The 17,556-nt window shown below is 41.4% G+C and overlaps 1 protein-coding gene across 1 annotated transcript in view; it reads left to right on the forward strand.

Annotated features, from left to right (window-relative positions):
* The window catches only part of dnaaf11 (dynein axonemal assembly factor 11), a 38,942-nt gene extending 21,386 nt beyond the window's left edge, over window positions 1-17,556 (forward strand). The window contains exons 10-12 of the mRNA XM_070845389.1: window positions 3,609-3,704; window positions 5,139-5,233; window positions 17,246-17,556. Coding sequence (XP_070701490.1) covers window positions 3,609-3,704; window positions 5,139-5,233; window positions 17,246-17,441 — 387 coding nt within the window. The 3' untranslated portion in view covers window positions 17,442-17,556. The remainder of the gene's footprint in view (window positions 1-3,608; window positions 3,705-5,138; window positions 5,234-17,245) is intronic.

Raw genomic sequence — 17,556 nt, forward strand, 5'->3', positions numbered from 1 at the left:
GTTGTTGGAAGGAAACAGGATGTTCACATGCACAGAATATTCCCACTTAGCTGTGAATGAATATTTCACTAATATTCCCGTTTGCATTGAGTGGCCATTTTCCACCAGTGGCAGATTTATTACAGCCTCCATCTTTCATTCCTCAGGCCACCTTCTGGAAAAGGTTGGTGTTGCTGTTGGTAGCAGCATCTCTACCCACAACTGATGGCTGGTTGGTTTGTTTCCAGCGCACACAGCTGACTGCGATCTAGCGGCGAGGTTGCAGATTGCCAACAACTCAATCTCCCTTGGCTCACCCCCCCATTTCAAGCACATAGGAGAACCTACGGTGGGCGACGAGGATTCATGCTCCCTTTGCTTTTACTTGCACTAATTTATAAGAATGATCCCCCATTTGTCAAAATTACGGTTGTCAAACATCTCAAGACCCAAAATGGTCTTCCTCCGTCCTTCTTTCTTCTTCTTCGCTTTCGAACCAGTACATCAAATTCAAGCTTCCACTTCACCATAAAAATGCAAAAGATCCTGTTTGTTGTTTCTGGGCTTCTGTAGAAACATGACGGTGCAGCATGATGGACTCCCAAGGCTGTAAGCCAAAAGGTTTGACACCACAGATCTTCCATAGATTATGGTGCACTAACGTCTCAGGCCGGCTGAGCGTCCTAACTTCCTAAAATGATGTAATCGTGTGGCTTCCCTAGACTTTCCAAATGTTATCGGACCGAATGGATAGATGGTTGTGACGCTCAAACAATAGGCCTCTTGGGTCCAGTGGCACATTGTAATTGCTGTAATTACACAGTTTGGCCCCTGTGCCAAATTGGCTTCAAAGCTTGGTGCACTTCCTGTGTGGGGGGGTGCAGACTCCACGGAAGAGGACCTGCTAGGAGGACCTGATATAAAGCGTTCCTTATAAGCTAAGAAAACAGAATGATTCTTAGTTTCAGGTGCTTATTTATAAATATTATATTTCTGCCAAGAGTCCCCTAGATCCTACAGAGTGCATCTATTACACACCCTCACAGTGCTAAGTATTTGAATAAATGCTAGAACATAAGCAGAACTTTATCTGCCCTCCTTATCTCTTATCTTGTGCTCCTTGTGTCTCTCATGGCCTCCTAATATACTAGTTTTCCAACAGTGCGCAGTGATTCACACGATAACAGGCTGCTGTGAATTCATGATGATGATGCTCGTTGCTGAGTCGGGGCAGCGATAAGTGTGATAGATAAAGAGTCAGATTTAGAGCAAATAAAAGGCTGTCAGAAGCTGCTGAATCATCAAACCCGTTTCTATCTCTGATGGTCTGATACATTTATGGAGAGAGTTTATTACACCTGCTATGAAGTCATTTCCCGCCTCTCAAATCCAGACTGTTTTTTTTTTTTTTCCCAAAATGGCGTCTGTCCAATGCAAGACTCTTTCTCTAGTAAATCTGAAGCTGATCAGCCGAAGTGTTGATGTTACAGTAAATAAAATGTCACCTGAGTTACCTGCCAAAAGTGCAAGATTCAGTGTCAGCAGAAGTTGAGCAGTATTTATCTTGCTCTGCATGAGATCAGCTGGAGTCTGACTGGTTTATTGTGAAGGGAGGCTCAGCTCTGCATGTCGCAAACATGCAGACACATTGTTTTCATCAGATTAATAAACCTGGTTCTGTTCTTTAAATCTCAATGCACAAACCTCATTTCCCCGCCCACAGTTGCACAGGCACAAAAATGCAACATACTCTCCTGCATCTCATCGATTCACATCTGCAGTGATGTGACACTTGGGCAATACATTAAATTTGCACTGGTAAATCATCCTCAGATGGCAGCAAACAGCATAAGAGCTGTCCGAAGGCGGTGCTGGAGCCAGAGCCTCAGGTGGACACGGGACCATCACAGTACTGTTTCTGTTTCTGTCAGCATCTTTTCTCTGCTACTAAAAACCCACTAGCTTTGAGCTAACTACCGTGAAAATGTAACATTAGTTAACCTCCTAACTGGACAGGTTAGCTTCATACAGGCTAACGTCACATTAGCATAGCTGGAAGTTTAAGCAAAGATCTGTTTTCTGTAGCTTCTTCAAACTGATAAACACACGCACTCGTCATACTGAAGCTTATTCACTATTCCTGTCTTTGCAGTTATTTTCTCTTTTATCATCCAAAGCAAATTTGTGTGACAATCAAATGCTGTGCAATGTTAAATGTGTTGAGTGTGACATGGCAACAACACAGCTTTTGATCACTCAGGTGTCAGAAAACCTTTTTCCAAAACTCTTTCGCTGACGTTAAAGCTGCATTGTTGGCTGGATAAAGGTTTGGAAAAATATGCACATTTAATTTATTGATTGTCTGGTGTGTAAAGGCCTGAATCATGTATTTTTATACACTCATCAGGACGACAAAGAAGAAGTGCAGATTCACCGACTGTATTGCTGAGTTTCAACAGCAGCTGCTGTGGCCAATACCGATAATTCATCACATGTAAACCACCATCAGTGATCATATCTCAGTGATCATTATTAAGCATCAGCAGGATGATCAGTGATTAATTAATCAAGCTCATATTGAAACAACTTTACAATTGGGAGTAAAATGACAGCATCATTAACGGGGAAATAACGTCTTAAATGTCAATAAAACACATTAAATTAATCAGTTATTGAAAGTGAAGGCTGTAAACACGCCTGTGATTGACATGAAATTGGTAAAACTCATCAGTTCACCTGCTGATATGCCAACTTCTTCCTTTATCAATGCCGGTTTACGTTTGGGAAACAGCATATGTATGTTTCTGTGCGTACAGGTCGTTTGCACTGGCTCCTTATATTCTCCTCGGCAGCACTGCTGAAATGTGTGGAGGATTTTAATCTCCCACAAACACACCACAGCGGCCTTTAAGCCTGATTAAACAGCTGTTTGGCCTCACATAAATCCACGACGTGTCATTTTTCTTTTGTTTCTGCTCCTGTTTCCAAACCTCCAGCAAACTAATGATGAACACCAGGCGCTGCAGATTTGGAGTCCTGAATGTCGTGGCTCCGCTTCAAGCCGTTAGCGTATTTATGGATGGCTGTTTTATGCCAGGGGTCAGGCTGATTGGACAGGTGGTGTGATTTACGCAGTGATACATCACCTCAGGCCTTTTAAAATTCGTCCTAAATATGAAGTCATTTAGAGGAGCGGGGGAATTGACTAGAGGAGTCATTGGTGAGGTGCGTATATCAAATCAGCTCATGTGACAGCTGCAGGGCCTGCACAGGAGTTAGTTGGAGGACAGCTGGAGTTTTGGAGTTTTCCTTCCTCTCTGCCTGCTGTTCGCATGGTTTCCCCTAAAATCCCCCTCAGAAAGTTGATTGAAAAATGAAAAAGTCTAATTTTATGCTCATTTTTCCTCCCACATGGGTAATTTTAGTTTTCATAGGATTTCGCTCCCAGTGATTGATTGTCACTGTTCTCAGCTGGAGCTATTCTGGTCCGTCTCCCAAGTCCTTTCTGGAAAGTGTGCCTAAAAAAAGACCTACTAATGATTAAAGTCATTTGACACACTGGGACGGCAGCGGTGCCAAATCAGCGCATTAATCTTGCTAATTAAACTTATGAATAATTTACTGTGCAGATATTTCAGATCGTTCTTCCTGCTGAAGTGAAGCCGGACAGCTCGACGGCCCAGAGGTCCCAAACCACCGGACACCTGGTCCTCACCATGCCCCGGGTACGTACGGTGACACATCGGGCCGGAACACACGCACACCTGAGCCAGGTACAGGGGACGGCCACAGAGCTTAGACTTAAAGAGTTCTGCACATGGCAAACTTTCAGGAACAAAAAGTATTCCTGTTTTATTTTTAGGACGTCTGTGTGAAGTAGTTCCAGTTTGTTGGGGTTACCTTGTTGCTATGAAGGTAGAAAGTCTTGCTCCACAGAGGATGAATCGAACCGTGACACCAAGAAGTGCTTCCATTTGTGAGAGTCCCAAAGTCCTCTAGATTACGTCTACGTTCACACTGAATTCCTTCGTGCTCAGTTCAACCTCCAACTTTAATTGTAAAGCGCCGTAAAAAGTGCTGTACAATCAGTATCGCAAAAACCAGATAAAAGACAATATGTTAAACAGTTCAAAAGAAAAGGGCACGAAAATAATAAAAACAGGACAGAAGAAGAATAAAAGCTTTCATACAGACTTGAAAGCCAAGGAACAAAAATGTGTTTTTAGACTGGAATTCATATTCATTGCCTTTTGTTTGGCTGTTCTGGTCCTGAAGAATAAGAAGAACAATAACAACAGTCCAGCAGTCGAGGCTTAGCCTCCACTCTCTCGCTTTAGTCTGAATTAGCACATCGTTTATAGACTTGATAGTCTGTAGTGTTCAAACTTTGCTGCCTGAAGAAGTCACTTAAACAATTTGCACAAAAGGTCAGTGGCTGTCGTCACGTTGGCCTTCAGTGAGGAACTTAACCCTCCGTGGATGTGAAGTCCAACAGCTCATATACATCAGGAGAATATAATATAATAGACTACAGGTTAAAAACTGCATTGTTAGGCTGCAGGTAACTACAGTGCTCTTCTCATCCTGTAGGGAGCAAAATAAAATCACGTGATTTAACTATGAACCTAAATCTAATAGTAGTCTTACTTACAGCCACAGTTTCAATCAATCAATCTGGAGCCTTTATTGTCATTGCGTGTGTACAATGAAATTAGGAGTGCTACTCCAATTGGTGCAAAACTAGTAACAAGAATAAAATAAGAACAGAATAAGAATAAAACAGAGTAAAAGGAATATAACAATATACACAGAATATGTAAATATATATGTACAAATCAGTCGAGGGAGGCTTTTCATTCATCTCATAAACATCTGACTCTGCTGATGAACTTCAGGCTGTGTTGCTGAGCTTGTTTGGCTCCTGCCGGTGACGATCAGGCAGTTTGCAGTCTGGGGTGTAATGAAGGAACTTTTTATAGAGCCTATAAAGAGACGCAGGTGCTGATACTGCCGAGTCAGAGCCGCTGCTATTAATCCTCCGTATGGCTTCTGATACGTCCTGCACCAAAGCGCCAGTAAACCCTTCAGACATTAAAGTGCGGGAGCTGTTTGCAGGGATGACGAGTAAACACGTTTCTCCCTCTGATGTGTCTTTTCAGGCTGAAGGTGAAATCAAAGTGACAAAGACCGTCCCACGTCCGCCCAGAGCGCCTCAAACCAGACGCAGCAGCTCGCCGCACGAGGACAATACAAGGTAAAGAAATCCTGTTCACCCACTGCAGCTGCAAACCCGATGACACACAACATCACACACACTCATGATGTGTGGACAGGACGGAGAATGAACATGTCGGCTTCATAAACTCCCACCTTCAGCCGCTAAAGCTCGTTTCAAACTAGTATTTATATTTGTCCTCAGCCTGTTAGGATGTTAGTCATGTCTGTCTCCTTCCTTTAATCTGTTTGTATAATATTATAATGCAAACAAGAATATATAAAAAGAAAATACTGAACATAAGGGGCACAAATACTCTTATTGGAGCAAACAAACTGAGGTATATACATTTCCTCCATCCTCTTTCATGTCATTGAATGTTACTTTTTAATATAAATGTATTTTGCATGACTTTTCCTCTCATTCTGTCCAGTTGTTCATCATTTCTGAAAACCAAAATTTAGGCTGCAAGAGCTGGTCGAATTCTTTAAACACAAAGCGAAGGTGCTTCCCGTCTTTTCTCCTTTTAGCTCAGGATACAAGTGGACCTTCCTCTGCCAAAGGAAAGGACATAACCTCCATAACATCCGCCGTCACACGATAACGTAGCTTTAGTGCTTACAAATCCTGCTTTGTGTCTTTCTTTGGCCTCGTGCTGTTTTACATGGAGGTTAGAGAAAAGTGTGCAGTTTAAACAAAGGGTTTCTTCTTCACCTGTTTGGTTTGCCGCGGCTGCTGTCGGTCAAACTGTGGTGCCGACCGGCTGTGAAACCATCTGCGTGTGTTTACTGCTGCTGGATCACAGACACACCTTTACTTGAGCTGGAGTTTGACATTCAACTAGAAATGCAGACTACGGTAATGTGGAGACCTTCGTTTTGGTTTGCTCTCCTTCAAATGTCTCTGATTAATTCAAAGATAATAATAGTCATTATATCACTGATAATAGGAATATGAGCAATATGGTATCAGTGAGTAACATGACAGTAACATATGAGTAATAATAACATGCACTAAAGGTGTCACAGTCAGGAGAACCATGACCACGAAAGTATGAAAAGGCTCCAGATTAGTGAACTAAACACTGATGAACTAAAGCTTTGTTCACTGTAGCTGCTAGTGTTTGTTTGTCTGTTTCTATCTAAGAAGGGGAAGTTTAATAACATCTTAAAAACATCATCAGGTTTGGTCATTCGGGCTAATTTCTATCCGAGGTGCTCGGCAGGTTGATGTATGTAAAAAAACCTCACGTTTGACTGTCCAGTACTTCAGTGTTTTCTAGATCTGGAGGAGGAGTTCTGTATGTTTAGTGTTCAAGGTCTGATTGGCCAAAGGAGCTTCTCTAGATGGTAGAAACACCATCTAGAAAAAGCTGCTTGTGTAATGAACACATTGAGCGGAGGGACAATGTAATGTAGAATATATCAAAGGCTGCTGCTTTGTGTTGTAAATTACATTTTGAGCATCAACCGGTAATTCACAATATCTTTGTCAGTCACCTGATTTCTCTTTCTTCACTCAGGTCACAAAAACTGTCCAATGAATGAGTTTCCTGACACTTTGCATGACTTCATGTTTGCTTTTCTTGATTCATTTTCAAATTAGTCAGTGAATGGATCATTTTCCCCTTGAGTAAGACCAACTGAACCATGTTACAGCTAAACATCAGTAAATACTCTAGAACTGAGGTACTGTTGGAATTGGACCAGGTAATACTAATACTGTTCTGTTTACATGGCTGTTTCTGGTGGTAACAAGATAAGATAGCAGGATATACTAGGTTTGTGTTATTAATGAGGCGTAAGGAGCGACTCCAGCAGCAGAGCTGAGCCCTGCAGGCAGCTGGATGGCCCGTGTGTTTGTGTGAATTTATCAGAGTCAAGTGTGGGTCTCTGCTGACCGTCGTGTTAGTCTTTGTTCGGCCTTGAGTTGAATACGCTCATATTCTAAACGCCTCAGGCTTATCAGGTCCCTGTTGTCCTAATTACAGATGCCTGGTGTATATTAAACATTCAACATGATTCATTTTATCGGCCGTGTTGATGATAGCGCTCTCCCCGCTAATGGCTACCTACTGGCCACAGATAACCTTGACCGCAGCTGCAGCACCACACTGGGGGAAGATGGTCCAGCAGTGAGCCTTTACTGAGGAGTTTAGTCCCAGCTTAGGGCGCTCAGGCTGCAGGCTGCTGCTGCTGCTTCTTATTTTCTAGATGAGGATTCATGTTTGTACTTGATCCCACTGTGGGACATGAGGTAGTTCAACATCATAACTAAAGGCCTGCTTGAGCTTTCACCAGCATCTCACAGTCTTCATCACAACATGGAGCTGGCTCAAGGCTGCCATGTCTGCACCCACTAGTTAAAGCTTCAAATTCCACCAGAAGAGTGTTTCAGGAGCGTCTCTGTGCTCCACTAAAGATTCACTCCTGGTCTATTTCTGATTCCTTTTATTGTCATTTTTATGTAAATATATAAGAACGAGATACTGTTTCACATTCCAAAGACATTTAAAAAGTACTGTGCAGTATTCTGAATTAATTACCGTATTTACCGGACTATAAGCCGCTACTTTTTCGCCACGTTTCAGTGACAGTTTCAGAGCACAGGAGGAGGAAGAATAAAAACATTCATGACTTTTCTGTTTTGTTCCATCAGCCGTTTTACTGCCGTGTTACAGGCACCGTTTGGAAACAATTAAGGTCTGTAAATAAACATTTACAAAATCTTTCTGTGTAAATATCTCATTTCACAACGTATATATCTGCAGCTTATAGTCTGGTGCAGCTAATATATGTAAAAATATTTTTTTCTTTTAAAATTCAGTGGGTGCGGCTTATATTCCGATGCGCTCTATAGTCCAGTAAATACGGTAGAATAAAAACAGTGCAACATAAACAAAAATTGATAAATATATATGAGGAGGCAGGAAGTCAGACAGACAAACAAATGGCAAAGAGAAGCTACTCAGTTTTCAAAATAAAAGCCCCTGTGCAGACTGTCAATGGTATATTCCTGCAACACGTCAGTATTATCTTTTATCACACGACTTCCGTCTGTTATTTCTGTTTATGCGGCATAACAGAAGTATGCGGTAGTGTAATAAGAAGGATAATGTGATATCATTATTGCCAAACGAACCCCTTCAGGATGATTCAAGACCTTCATCACCCTGCCGGGGTTTGTTTAGTCATGATGACTGTACATTACCACTTCCATAATGGTGGCACCAGGCCAGATGTTAACAGTTCAGAGGGTTTTTAACACCGTGGACGAGCAGAGGTTCATCCTGGATGTGAAGGAACACTTTCACTTTGACTTCAGCCCAGTCTCCGTAGCTACAGCACAGATATAAGATAGATATAAAATAGAAAATATGATTAAGTCAACAGAATGTGAGGAAGTCAACTGGTCAGCCAGACAAAACGCTTCTGAAACGCTCCCAGTGGGACATGAAGCCTCGTGGAGGACGAAGCAGAACCGGACCGCAGCCAGAAAGCAACACAGACGTGTCCGGTGGGATTTTGGGGTCAGATGTTAAGAGAATGAGCTTTCATGCTCAATATTTCATCATATTTTAGTAACAATGAAAAGTGCTTACACTTACAAAACAGGGGAAATGAGAGGTGTCTTTACGGTTGATATAATTACTAATAACCAGGCTTTTCTCGGCATAAACAAGCATCTGTAACTCTAAAATGTGACTTAAAGTGAGAGTCATGACTCAACACTTATTGGCAGAGCCTCGTCCTCTGAGCAGCAGCTTCACCTCTTAACGACCACGTTAGCCTGAGCGCCGTCTCCTCCGGTCGCCGTGCTATCATCATTACCATTTTATGACCAGGAGCCGCTTCATGTCCTTCATCTGGCCCCATCAAACACGGCGAAGAGCCCCGCTGCAATCCTGCACCCTCAAATTAAACCTCAGATAAAAATGCTAAGCTGCTCCTGCACCACGGTAAGGTGACGGGTGAGAAGCGCCGCGGGCTGCTGAGTTATTGCATCATTTGGACATGATTAGGAGCGACCTTTGACCCCGGCCTTAGCCGCAGAGTCTACGTTCAGCCTGTGGCGCGGACGGAAGTGCATCTGAAGGCCATGATTGGCTCTGAAATGGATTTGGCCCGATGGCACGAGGCGGGACGAAGTGTGAATTGTATCAGGACAGAGAATATCAGACATCATCTAAAACTCACAGCTCATTTTGCCTGAAGGGGTTTTTAAAGGTCAGAGGTCAGGGTCAGCTGCAGAGCAAAATCTGTCAGTAGGGTTAAATATCTTGAGATTTAAAGGTTGATTTCCATCATCTATTAATCAGGTTCATAAATATAATAAAATATTGTGTAAAACATCAGGAAATACTGAAAATGTCTGTCAAAAAAGTTCCAAGAACTCTTTAAACGTCTTGTTGAGAGATTTGATTTGGATTTAAAACAGAATTCTTACATTTGAGAAGCTGGAAGTAAATGACGTGTGACGTTGTTGGTTATTGATCTGCTTCTGTTCCCGTGTTCAGTTTAAGGACCTTTTTGTTTTTAGGACTTCTGAGGTGTTTTTGCTCTTCCCTGGTTGTGTCTTGTGGTTTCGTCCAGTCGTTGCTTCCTGTTTTATTTTGTAGAAAGTCTTGTCTTGTCCGGCCGCCTCGTTGCCTGTGTTTTCCCGACTGATCGGCTCCTTTTGCTCATCACCTGTTCCCCGTTCACTCATTAGTTTGTATTTTAGTCCTGCTTTTCACTTCATTGTTGCTGCTTTGCTTGGTTTGTGTCGTTTTTCTAGTTCCTGTTTATTTATACCTGTAATATTCAAAAATAAAGTAAATCAATCAATCAGCCAGTCGACTAATCTTTAGCAAATAAAATGAAAACGTTTTAAGCTCAGAGTCTGTAATTGTATAAAGTAACTGAAAATACGACATATGATTCTACCATTATGTATTTAAAGACGTCACAGTGAGGGCTGTAGCTAATCTACTGATTAGTTTCTTGATTAAACAATGAATCATTTACTCTATTAAACATCAGATAATTGTCCCAAGGTGACTTCAAACCACCAATAAACACATGAGACGAAGAAAAGCTGCAACGTCTCATATTTGAGACACTAGAATCAGATCAGTTAATGTTGTTTCAGTTAAATTATTGATTAATTGACTGATTGTTTCAGCTCTACTTCTTTATTTATTAATGTCACTGTGTTCCCACATCTCAGCTATAAACTTTGTGAGAACAAAAATAAGATAAAGTTGAATTATCCTCAATGTTTTACTAGTTTTGTGGAAACATGAACTGTAGTTAATTGCTTATTTATCCTCCGTCACGTATCGCAGCCTCTTTCGGACCCTGCAGCTAATTCAGAATAATGCCTGAGTCACCTCCACCCATAATGCATCGACCCAGCGATCGCCTCCCTCAGGACTGATTTGATTATTCAAGAATAACCGTTGTGTTCATCCTCTAACCTCTGACCTCGCCGCCTCCTGACCCCCACATCAGCGACGCTGCAAACTTTCACAACAAATCACTTTATCAATACCCCCCAAGTTATCGGCCTCCAGCTCTCTCATTATAACCGACTCTCTGTCTGCTATCAGAATCGGGTGTGAAAGGCTCTGCTCCTCCGTTGAGGCTCCGCAGACCTCATTACCCGTGAGATATGACTACCAGCGGGCCCTCGCCTTGGCTGACCCATTACAGGCAGCCGTTTTGGACTTCCTAACCAGGGAGGGCATTAGTGGAGGAGCCCTGGGCTAATGACTCCATCCATCTCGCATAAAGAAGTGCTGACGATGAGGTTTACTCGCCCGCTACCAAGACTGTAGAGTGCTGGAGCTAAAGTTAGACCAGGATCCGAGGTGTCGTAAATCTTTAACCGCCCGCTCTGATTTTAATTAATGTACTGTAGCTGCCTTATAACACTGTCAGTTAAAGAAAACTCTCATTAACAGGATACATTAGCAGCTGCTTTGGGATGAGAACAACCAGGTGGTGTTGAAACCCCTTCATTAAAATAAAAGAAGGAGCCAAACTTATTTAAAACGACGAGGTGAACAAACTGTTTGCCAATAAAATAACTTGAAATTGACAAATATTTTATTTAAATCCAGAATCATCTAGCTGTCTGTGTACAAAGCAGCAAACACATCCTTCCTTTTGTCTAATGCTAAATCAGTTCTTTTTACAACATCAGTTGACGACAATACTGATAATCAATTAATTTATTAGCTTCTCAAATGATATAATGTGCAGCTTTGTCAGTTTTATACCACTGTAAAGTTACTGTCTTTGTTGGAAAGAGATTTACACAATTTTCTTTGTCTGGTTCCAGTCTGACATTAAACCAATACATGCCAATATATTAGATAGAAGTTATTATCATCAACATTATAGAAAGGAATACAGAGATAGACCTGTAAGCCGTTACATCGCTTGGCACAAAGTCACCAGACTCCATTGATAAAAATAGTAATTTTACAAGCTAGTTGCTGGTGTACTGCTGCCTCGATCAGTTAGTTTGTTTGTGATTTTGTGTGACTTTGGTGTTTTTTAAAGGGTTAGTTTGATTCAAACAACACACAACAACACAAACAAACCAACCAATCAAGTCAGCGGTGGATCAGCAGCTCCTGTGTCCTGTGAGCTAAAATCTCTGTTTTAGTGAATGTAGTCTGGTGTGTGTGCTGTTTGTGGTTAAACCAAAAGGATCTTCCAGGTCTCTCTCTGTAGGGATCCTTTCCATGATGCTGTCACACACTTAGAATAACACTCTGAGCCTGTCAGTGGATCAAACAAGCTCTTTTAGTGGACCTACTGTGATCAGGTGCAGTTGCAGCCATTGCGCTCATAACAACCCTCTGTCAGGCCATGCAGAACATGACGGCAACCTTTTCTGAGGCCATGTGACTTGTTTAGTCTGGTTCTTATCCAAATGTGTATCACATCCACTCCAGACCTAATGATCTGTGGATCGGTGGCCACAGACACTAAACAGAACCCACTCATGTTGTTACTGCGGCCGATTACAATTCGATTACTGCAGGTCCTCATCGCTGAACCTTAAAGGAGCTGAAGCTCAGTCACAGCTGGCATCTTTCTGCAGATCTTCATGAGACCTAATCCAGTCACAGAGTAAAACATGATTCACATCACCTCTGCCTTCATGTTATCTCTCAACCACAATTCATACAAGGTAGGGTGAGGGGGGGGGAGTGGTAGCACCCAAATATAAACTCAGAATTAAACAGATTAACGCCAAACTACATTACATAATGATACAGGTCTGAGGTGGTTGAGTTTTATAGATCAATGATTTACAGTACAGCTGCAGTTACTGCCAATTAATACATTCTGAGTCATTTTTAGAGATAAATCTCCAGTTCCAGCTTCTCCAATGTGCACATTTTCTTTTTGTAGTTTCATATCAGAGTATTTCTTTTAATGAATAATGACCTGATATTTTGTAAACCAGTGAAAACTTGTAAACAGATTTAGAATAGAGTAAATCTTTGTGTCCACCAAAGTGGAAACATGTCTTCAGCTCACCACACATAAGCAGCAACAGCATAAAAAGGAAGAGGATGTGATTAAATTATGTTACGCTGCTCATGAAAATATATGAACATGAAACAGTTCAGATCTCCTCTGGAGGGTTCACAGATCTTTAGTTCCTGTTTCTACATCCACTGTTGTTCTGGATCAACATGTTCTCTGTCTTTATTTAGTCTCATCTGATGAACAACATGTCTGATTCCTGGATTTAGTTTGGATCACAGAGCTCAGAGGGGTAAAAAGCTGTTTGTAGCAGATCAGGTGCAGCTCTGATTTCTGGATTAATACGTAAACTCAATAAGATAAGAAGGCCTCTGTCGTCAATATATACAAGAGACAATGAAAATCTCCTCCCAGCAGTTCTGGAGTGATTAAACACACTAAATAAAACACCAAACAAGGCATCGATTGATGATGAGGGACACCGTGTGTGTGCTCTAGTGGTCATAAATAAAACTAATCTACACAGGTTGGATGTTTTTAGAGACGTTTCCTCATCTGGGGGGTGTTTGGGGGACTTGATGTCAGGACCTCTGTCTGCGGCCCTAAAAGAGGGATTTTCTCTTCACCTGTTCTTCACCTGTTCCTTCTCCTGTATGAGCTGCAGCAGCTGTTAAAATGCTGTTTGAACACCGCGCCTGTTAAACGAAACACGTCTGTTCCCTTCGTTCTCTATCAGCAGCAAAATAGTCTAAATTACTTTTCCATTTTCTCCAGCCGAGCAGGTAATTTTCCTGCAGCTGAGTGAATTCACTGCAGAGTCTGGTGGCGGGGACGGACGTGCCGGTGTGCTTGGCCCACTCAGCATCCGTCCTCTGGCAGCTTTACACCCCCCCCTCACCTCAATAAACAAGTGGCAGAATGAACACAGTAATGAAGTGGCTCCTCCTCCTGCGTCCTGCCGCTGTGCAGCAGAGGATTAAATTATAATTACCACGCTCTTCCTGGAATATCAGCACATTTCATTAACATGGTCCTGCCCCCGGCGCTCTCTCACATTCTCAGAACGTATGAGAAGCATTAAAGGAGGCGTAATTGTAATTGGCAGTGCCGCTTGTTACTGTAAGTCCAGGATTAACCCATTAAAAAAACATTTTTACTGCACATTTCTTTGCTTTATCATTACTGATGTGTTGATTTCACGTCATTTACGACACCAAGGTACATTTTTGAGATTCTTTTACTTGAGCACTTGAGTTTGATGTTACTCCGTTACTCCACGACATTTATTTTACAGAATAACGATTCTATTTACGTGCAGACAAGGATTTTACTCAGAGGAAATACGATTATGTTTTTAGTTATGATTCATTTTTACAGATCAACCTGCCCAACTAAAGTAGTTAAAGTTAAGATTTATAAACAGATAGTCTGTACAATGAATTTAACTTTTAATATTATTTATTATTTGGATGTCTGGTTAAACAATGTACTTTTTATTGTTACAAAGGACAAAAACAAGCATTAAAGTAGAAAATCGTCATTAATTAGTATAATAAAACACTTCCAGTATGCAGTTTTTTAAACTTTAAGATGACTACAAAAGCTGTGCATACATTTCTCTATGCTCATTGCTCCAACTCCCACATTTTAAACCTGGCCTTGAAATTATTAGTAGGTACAAAAAGTGTTAAAATTAGACCTGACAGCATCATGGAAAGGATCCCTACAGAGAGAGACCTGGAAGATCCTTTTGGTTTAACCACAAACAGCACACACACCAGACTACATTCACTAAAACAGGGATTTTAGAGAACAGGACACAGGAGCTGCTGCTCTGCTGCTGCCTCCATCAGTTAGTTTGTTTGAGTTAATGTTTGACTTTGGTGTTTTAAAGGGTTAGTTCAGACCCTTCAACACTATTTATGTAATCCACAATAATACAAACAAACTAACTGATCGAGGGTTTGATCGATGTGTTCTGAAAGGTAAAATTACTGTTTTTGTCAATGGAGTCTGGTTTGGCTCGGTGATATAACGGCTGATTCTGATTAAACAAAAAGGATTTTACAGGTCTGATTTCATTTTGATGTCCGAGAAACTTATTTACACAACAGTCTTTATAATTAAGTCGACCGCTGATTTACCATCGTTACTTTTTAGCTTTTAGACGGTGAGGCGGTGATTTAAATGTGATTTAAATCTGCTGATGTGTTCATTTTGTTGCTGCAGCGGTTGGTTCGTTAGATAACGAGGTGCTGTGGAGAGTCCGTGAGACAAACATGGAACAACATCAGCTCGTTACTGTGTGTTTGCACAGTCACAATTATTTCCATTTCACCGACAAACAGCCTCAAGCTTCAGGCGCTGCTGCTTCATGCTCTGCAATTAGTTTGGCTTATTTAATTAGAGCGCACGTTAAACTGTTAAGACTCTTAATATGCACAAACAAAACTTTTCCAACTTGTCTCATTTATTCATAATCATATATCTTCTTATATCATATATAATGTTACTTACTGCCTGCACATATTTACACTTCACCAACTTGCACAGCCACATTTTTCCAGTATGTTGCTTTACTTGAAGTCTTTTTAGGAGAAGGTCATTAGATATTCGCTCAGTTTTGCCGCTTTCCAAATGATGTTTGGGTCAGGAATCAGCTGGATAGTTTTAACGACAGGAAAAGATGAAAAGAAAAAAGGCTTTTTAAAGGGCATCGATTGATCGTCTCTGTTTAAAACGCTCATAAGTCATTACATAACAAGGCCAATCATCAGACGTATGTTTTAAACAAGCAATTAAATTCTACTGGATTTGATCAAAACAGCAGAAGAAACTCAAACACGCGGTAGTAGAGCTACTTTCTAAAATATCTTTATTCAGAAATATGTCTCTCTAATCTCTTTATAATGTAAAGAAAGAAGTTAAATGCTGACGAAACTCGACAAATCATATAAGAACTTTCTCTGAAAAAAATCCACCAACATTTAACCTGAACTATCAGATTTTTTTTATTTGTTTTTATGTAAAATTTTGGTGTTTGACATTTCAGTCGGTACGAGAGAAGTATTTTTCTCTGATCTTCAAGGTCCCAAATTATGCAAAACGCAATTTTGAATGTCTTTTCTAGAGTTTGACCGACCTCTTTCTTTTCCTCCATCTTTCAGTAAATGTGTGTGAAAACACGTCGTTTAGATTTGGCTCCCTTTATGATGTCAGAAGGGGAATCTGTTAATCATGTGACCTCCTCCAGCCAATCAGCAGGCTAAATCCACCCCTCTGTCCTCTATTGTTTCTCCCTCGCTGACCCCAGCTCCCTGCAGAGGTGAGAGACATTAAAGGATGTAAATCTGCTCTAGCAGGACCTCCAGACACGAGTATGGACTTTAAAATGAGCAGAACATGGGAGCTTTGATGTAAGACAAGTTTAACATGAAATAAAATCAAACATAAAGAATCTCTGCAGCGTGTTTTCATCAGATATTCATGACGCCTTCCAGAGGAAACCCAAAGAGAATTTATGTCGTCCTGAGACATTAAACACACTGTATATGACATCTGGTAATTTGTTTTTTCACAGCTCTGCAGGAGCCCAGAATATGTGGGTCTGAGGCTTTATGTAACATAACACCTAAGCTGGAGTGAATATATGCACAGTCATATTAATAGTCCTCCAGCCTTCGTGCCATATATCCCTAAAATCCATCAGGTCCAATATTGACTTTGTGCCGTCGCAATAAATCCTGAAACTTTGACGTCTCTGCTACGACATAACCGCGACCAGAGACAAGTGATTTATCGTGCTTTTACATCAGAGCCGCTCCTCGTCTGTTAACCCTTTCACGCCCGTCGCCTCAGAGATGATCTGGTGTTGATTAAATTAGTTTAGAGAGAAGAAGAAGAACTATAATTCCTGTTGGGGATTATTACAGGATGTGGCTCAGGTTTGATGGATCGTCTGTGTGGTGGTTCTCTAAACAGTTTTTGTGTTTTTCTTTTAAACCGGTGCCTCTGAAACTACTTGTTTCTGATTGGCTAAATCACTCATAGGGACACATAAACCAGTACGGCACCAGTCAGGAGTTTAATCTGGTTTAATCTGTAACCTGGTGGAGAGAAAAGGTTCAAGAAGCATCGTCAGGTCATTCAAAATCCAAGAAATAGTATTTAATCTCAGCTCAAGCTTTCTTCTGCTGCTTTTATTTAAAATGGAGTCTTTAAATTGACTGATGAAGTCCATGAAATGTTGTTAAAAGCTCAGATGGACCTTTTACAATGAAACAGTTTACATTTAGTGGTTTTCACCAAAACATGTTGACTGGATTTCACACATGTTCCTCGATTCAGACTCCTACAGTCTGCTGTTTCATCACAAGAGAAGAAGAAGGACTAAACTCTGAGCTGCTCCTTGGATGACATTAAATGTAGGTATCTCTAAATGACCAACGTGGTCACGTGAGGCCTAAAAACAAACCCTCCTGCATCAGGGAGTCGCAGCCTTTTGTGTTTTGTAAGAAGAACGCTGTGTTATCTCCTCTGACTGACTGACTTTGTTGCTCTCCAGGAAAAGTGACGCCCCTGAGCGGCTGGAAGTCGACCCCAGCAAGCACACGGCCGTCGACCTCGCCAACATCGTACCGCGCCACAGCGCCAAAGAGGGTCCGCTGGAAGCGTCCAGGATGGCTCCGCCTCCCGCCGCAGATCGCAGCAGAGCCTCCGAGGGGTTTGTGGACGACCCTGATGTCCCCCCACTGATTTAAGACAGCAAGACTTTCAAACTGAGAGGTAGAAATCTGAGAGGGCTGCTTTAAGGACAAACCAGCTACTTTCATACAGTAGATTTTTAGACTTAATTGGACTTTTAGATTTTAGTTT

Source organism: Pempheris klunzingeri, chromosome 15 (assembly GCF_042242105.1).
Source record: "Pempheris klunzingeri isolate RE-2024b chromosome 15, fPemKlu1.hap1, whole genome shotgun sequence".
Lineage (NCBI taxonomy): Eukaryota > Metazoa > Chordata > Actinopteri > Acropomatiformes > Pempheridae > Pempheris > Pempheris klunzingeri.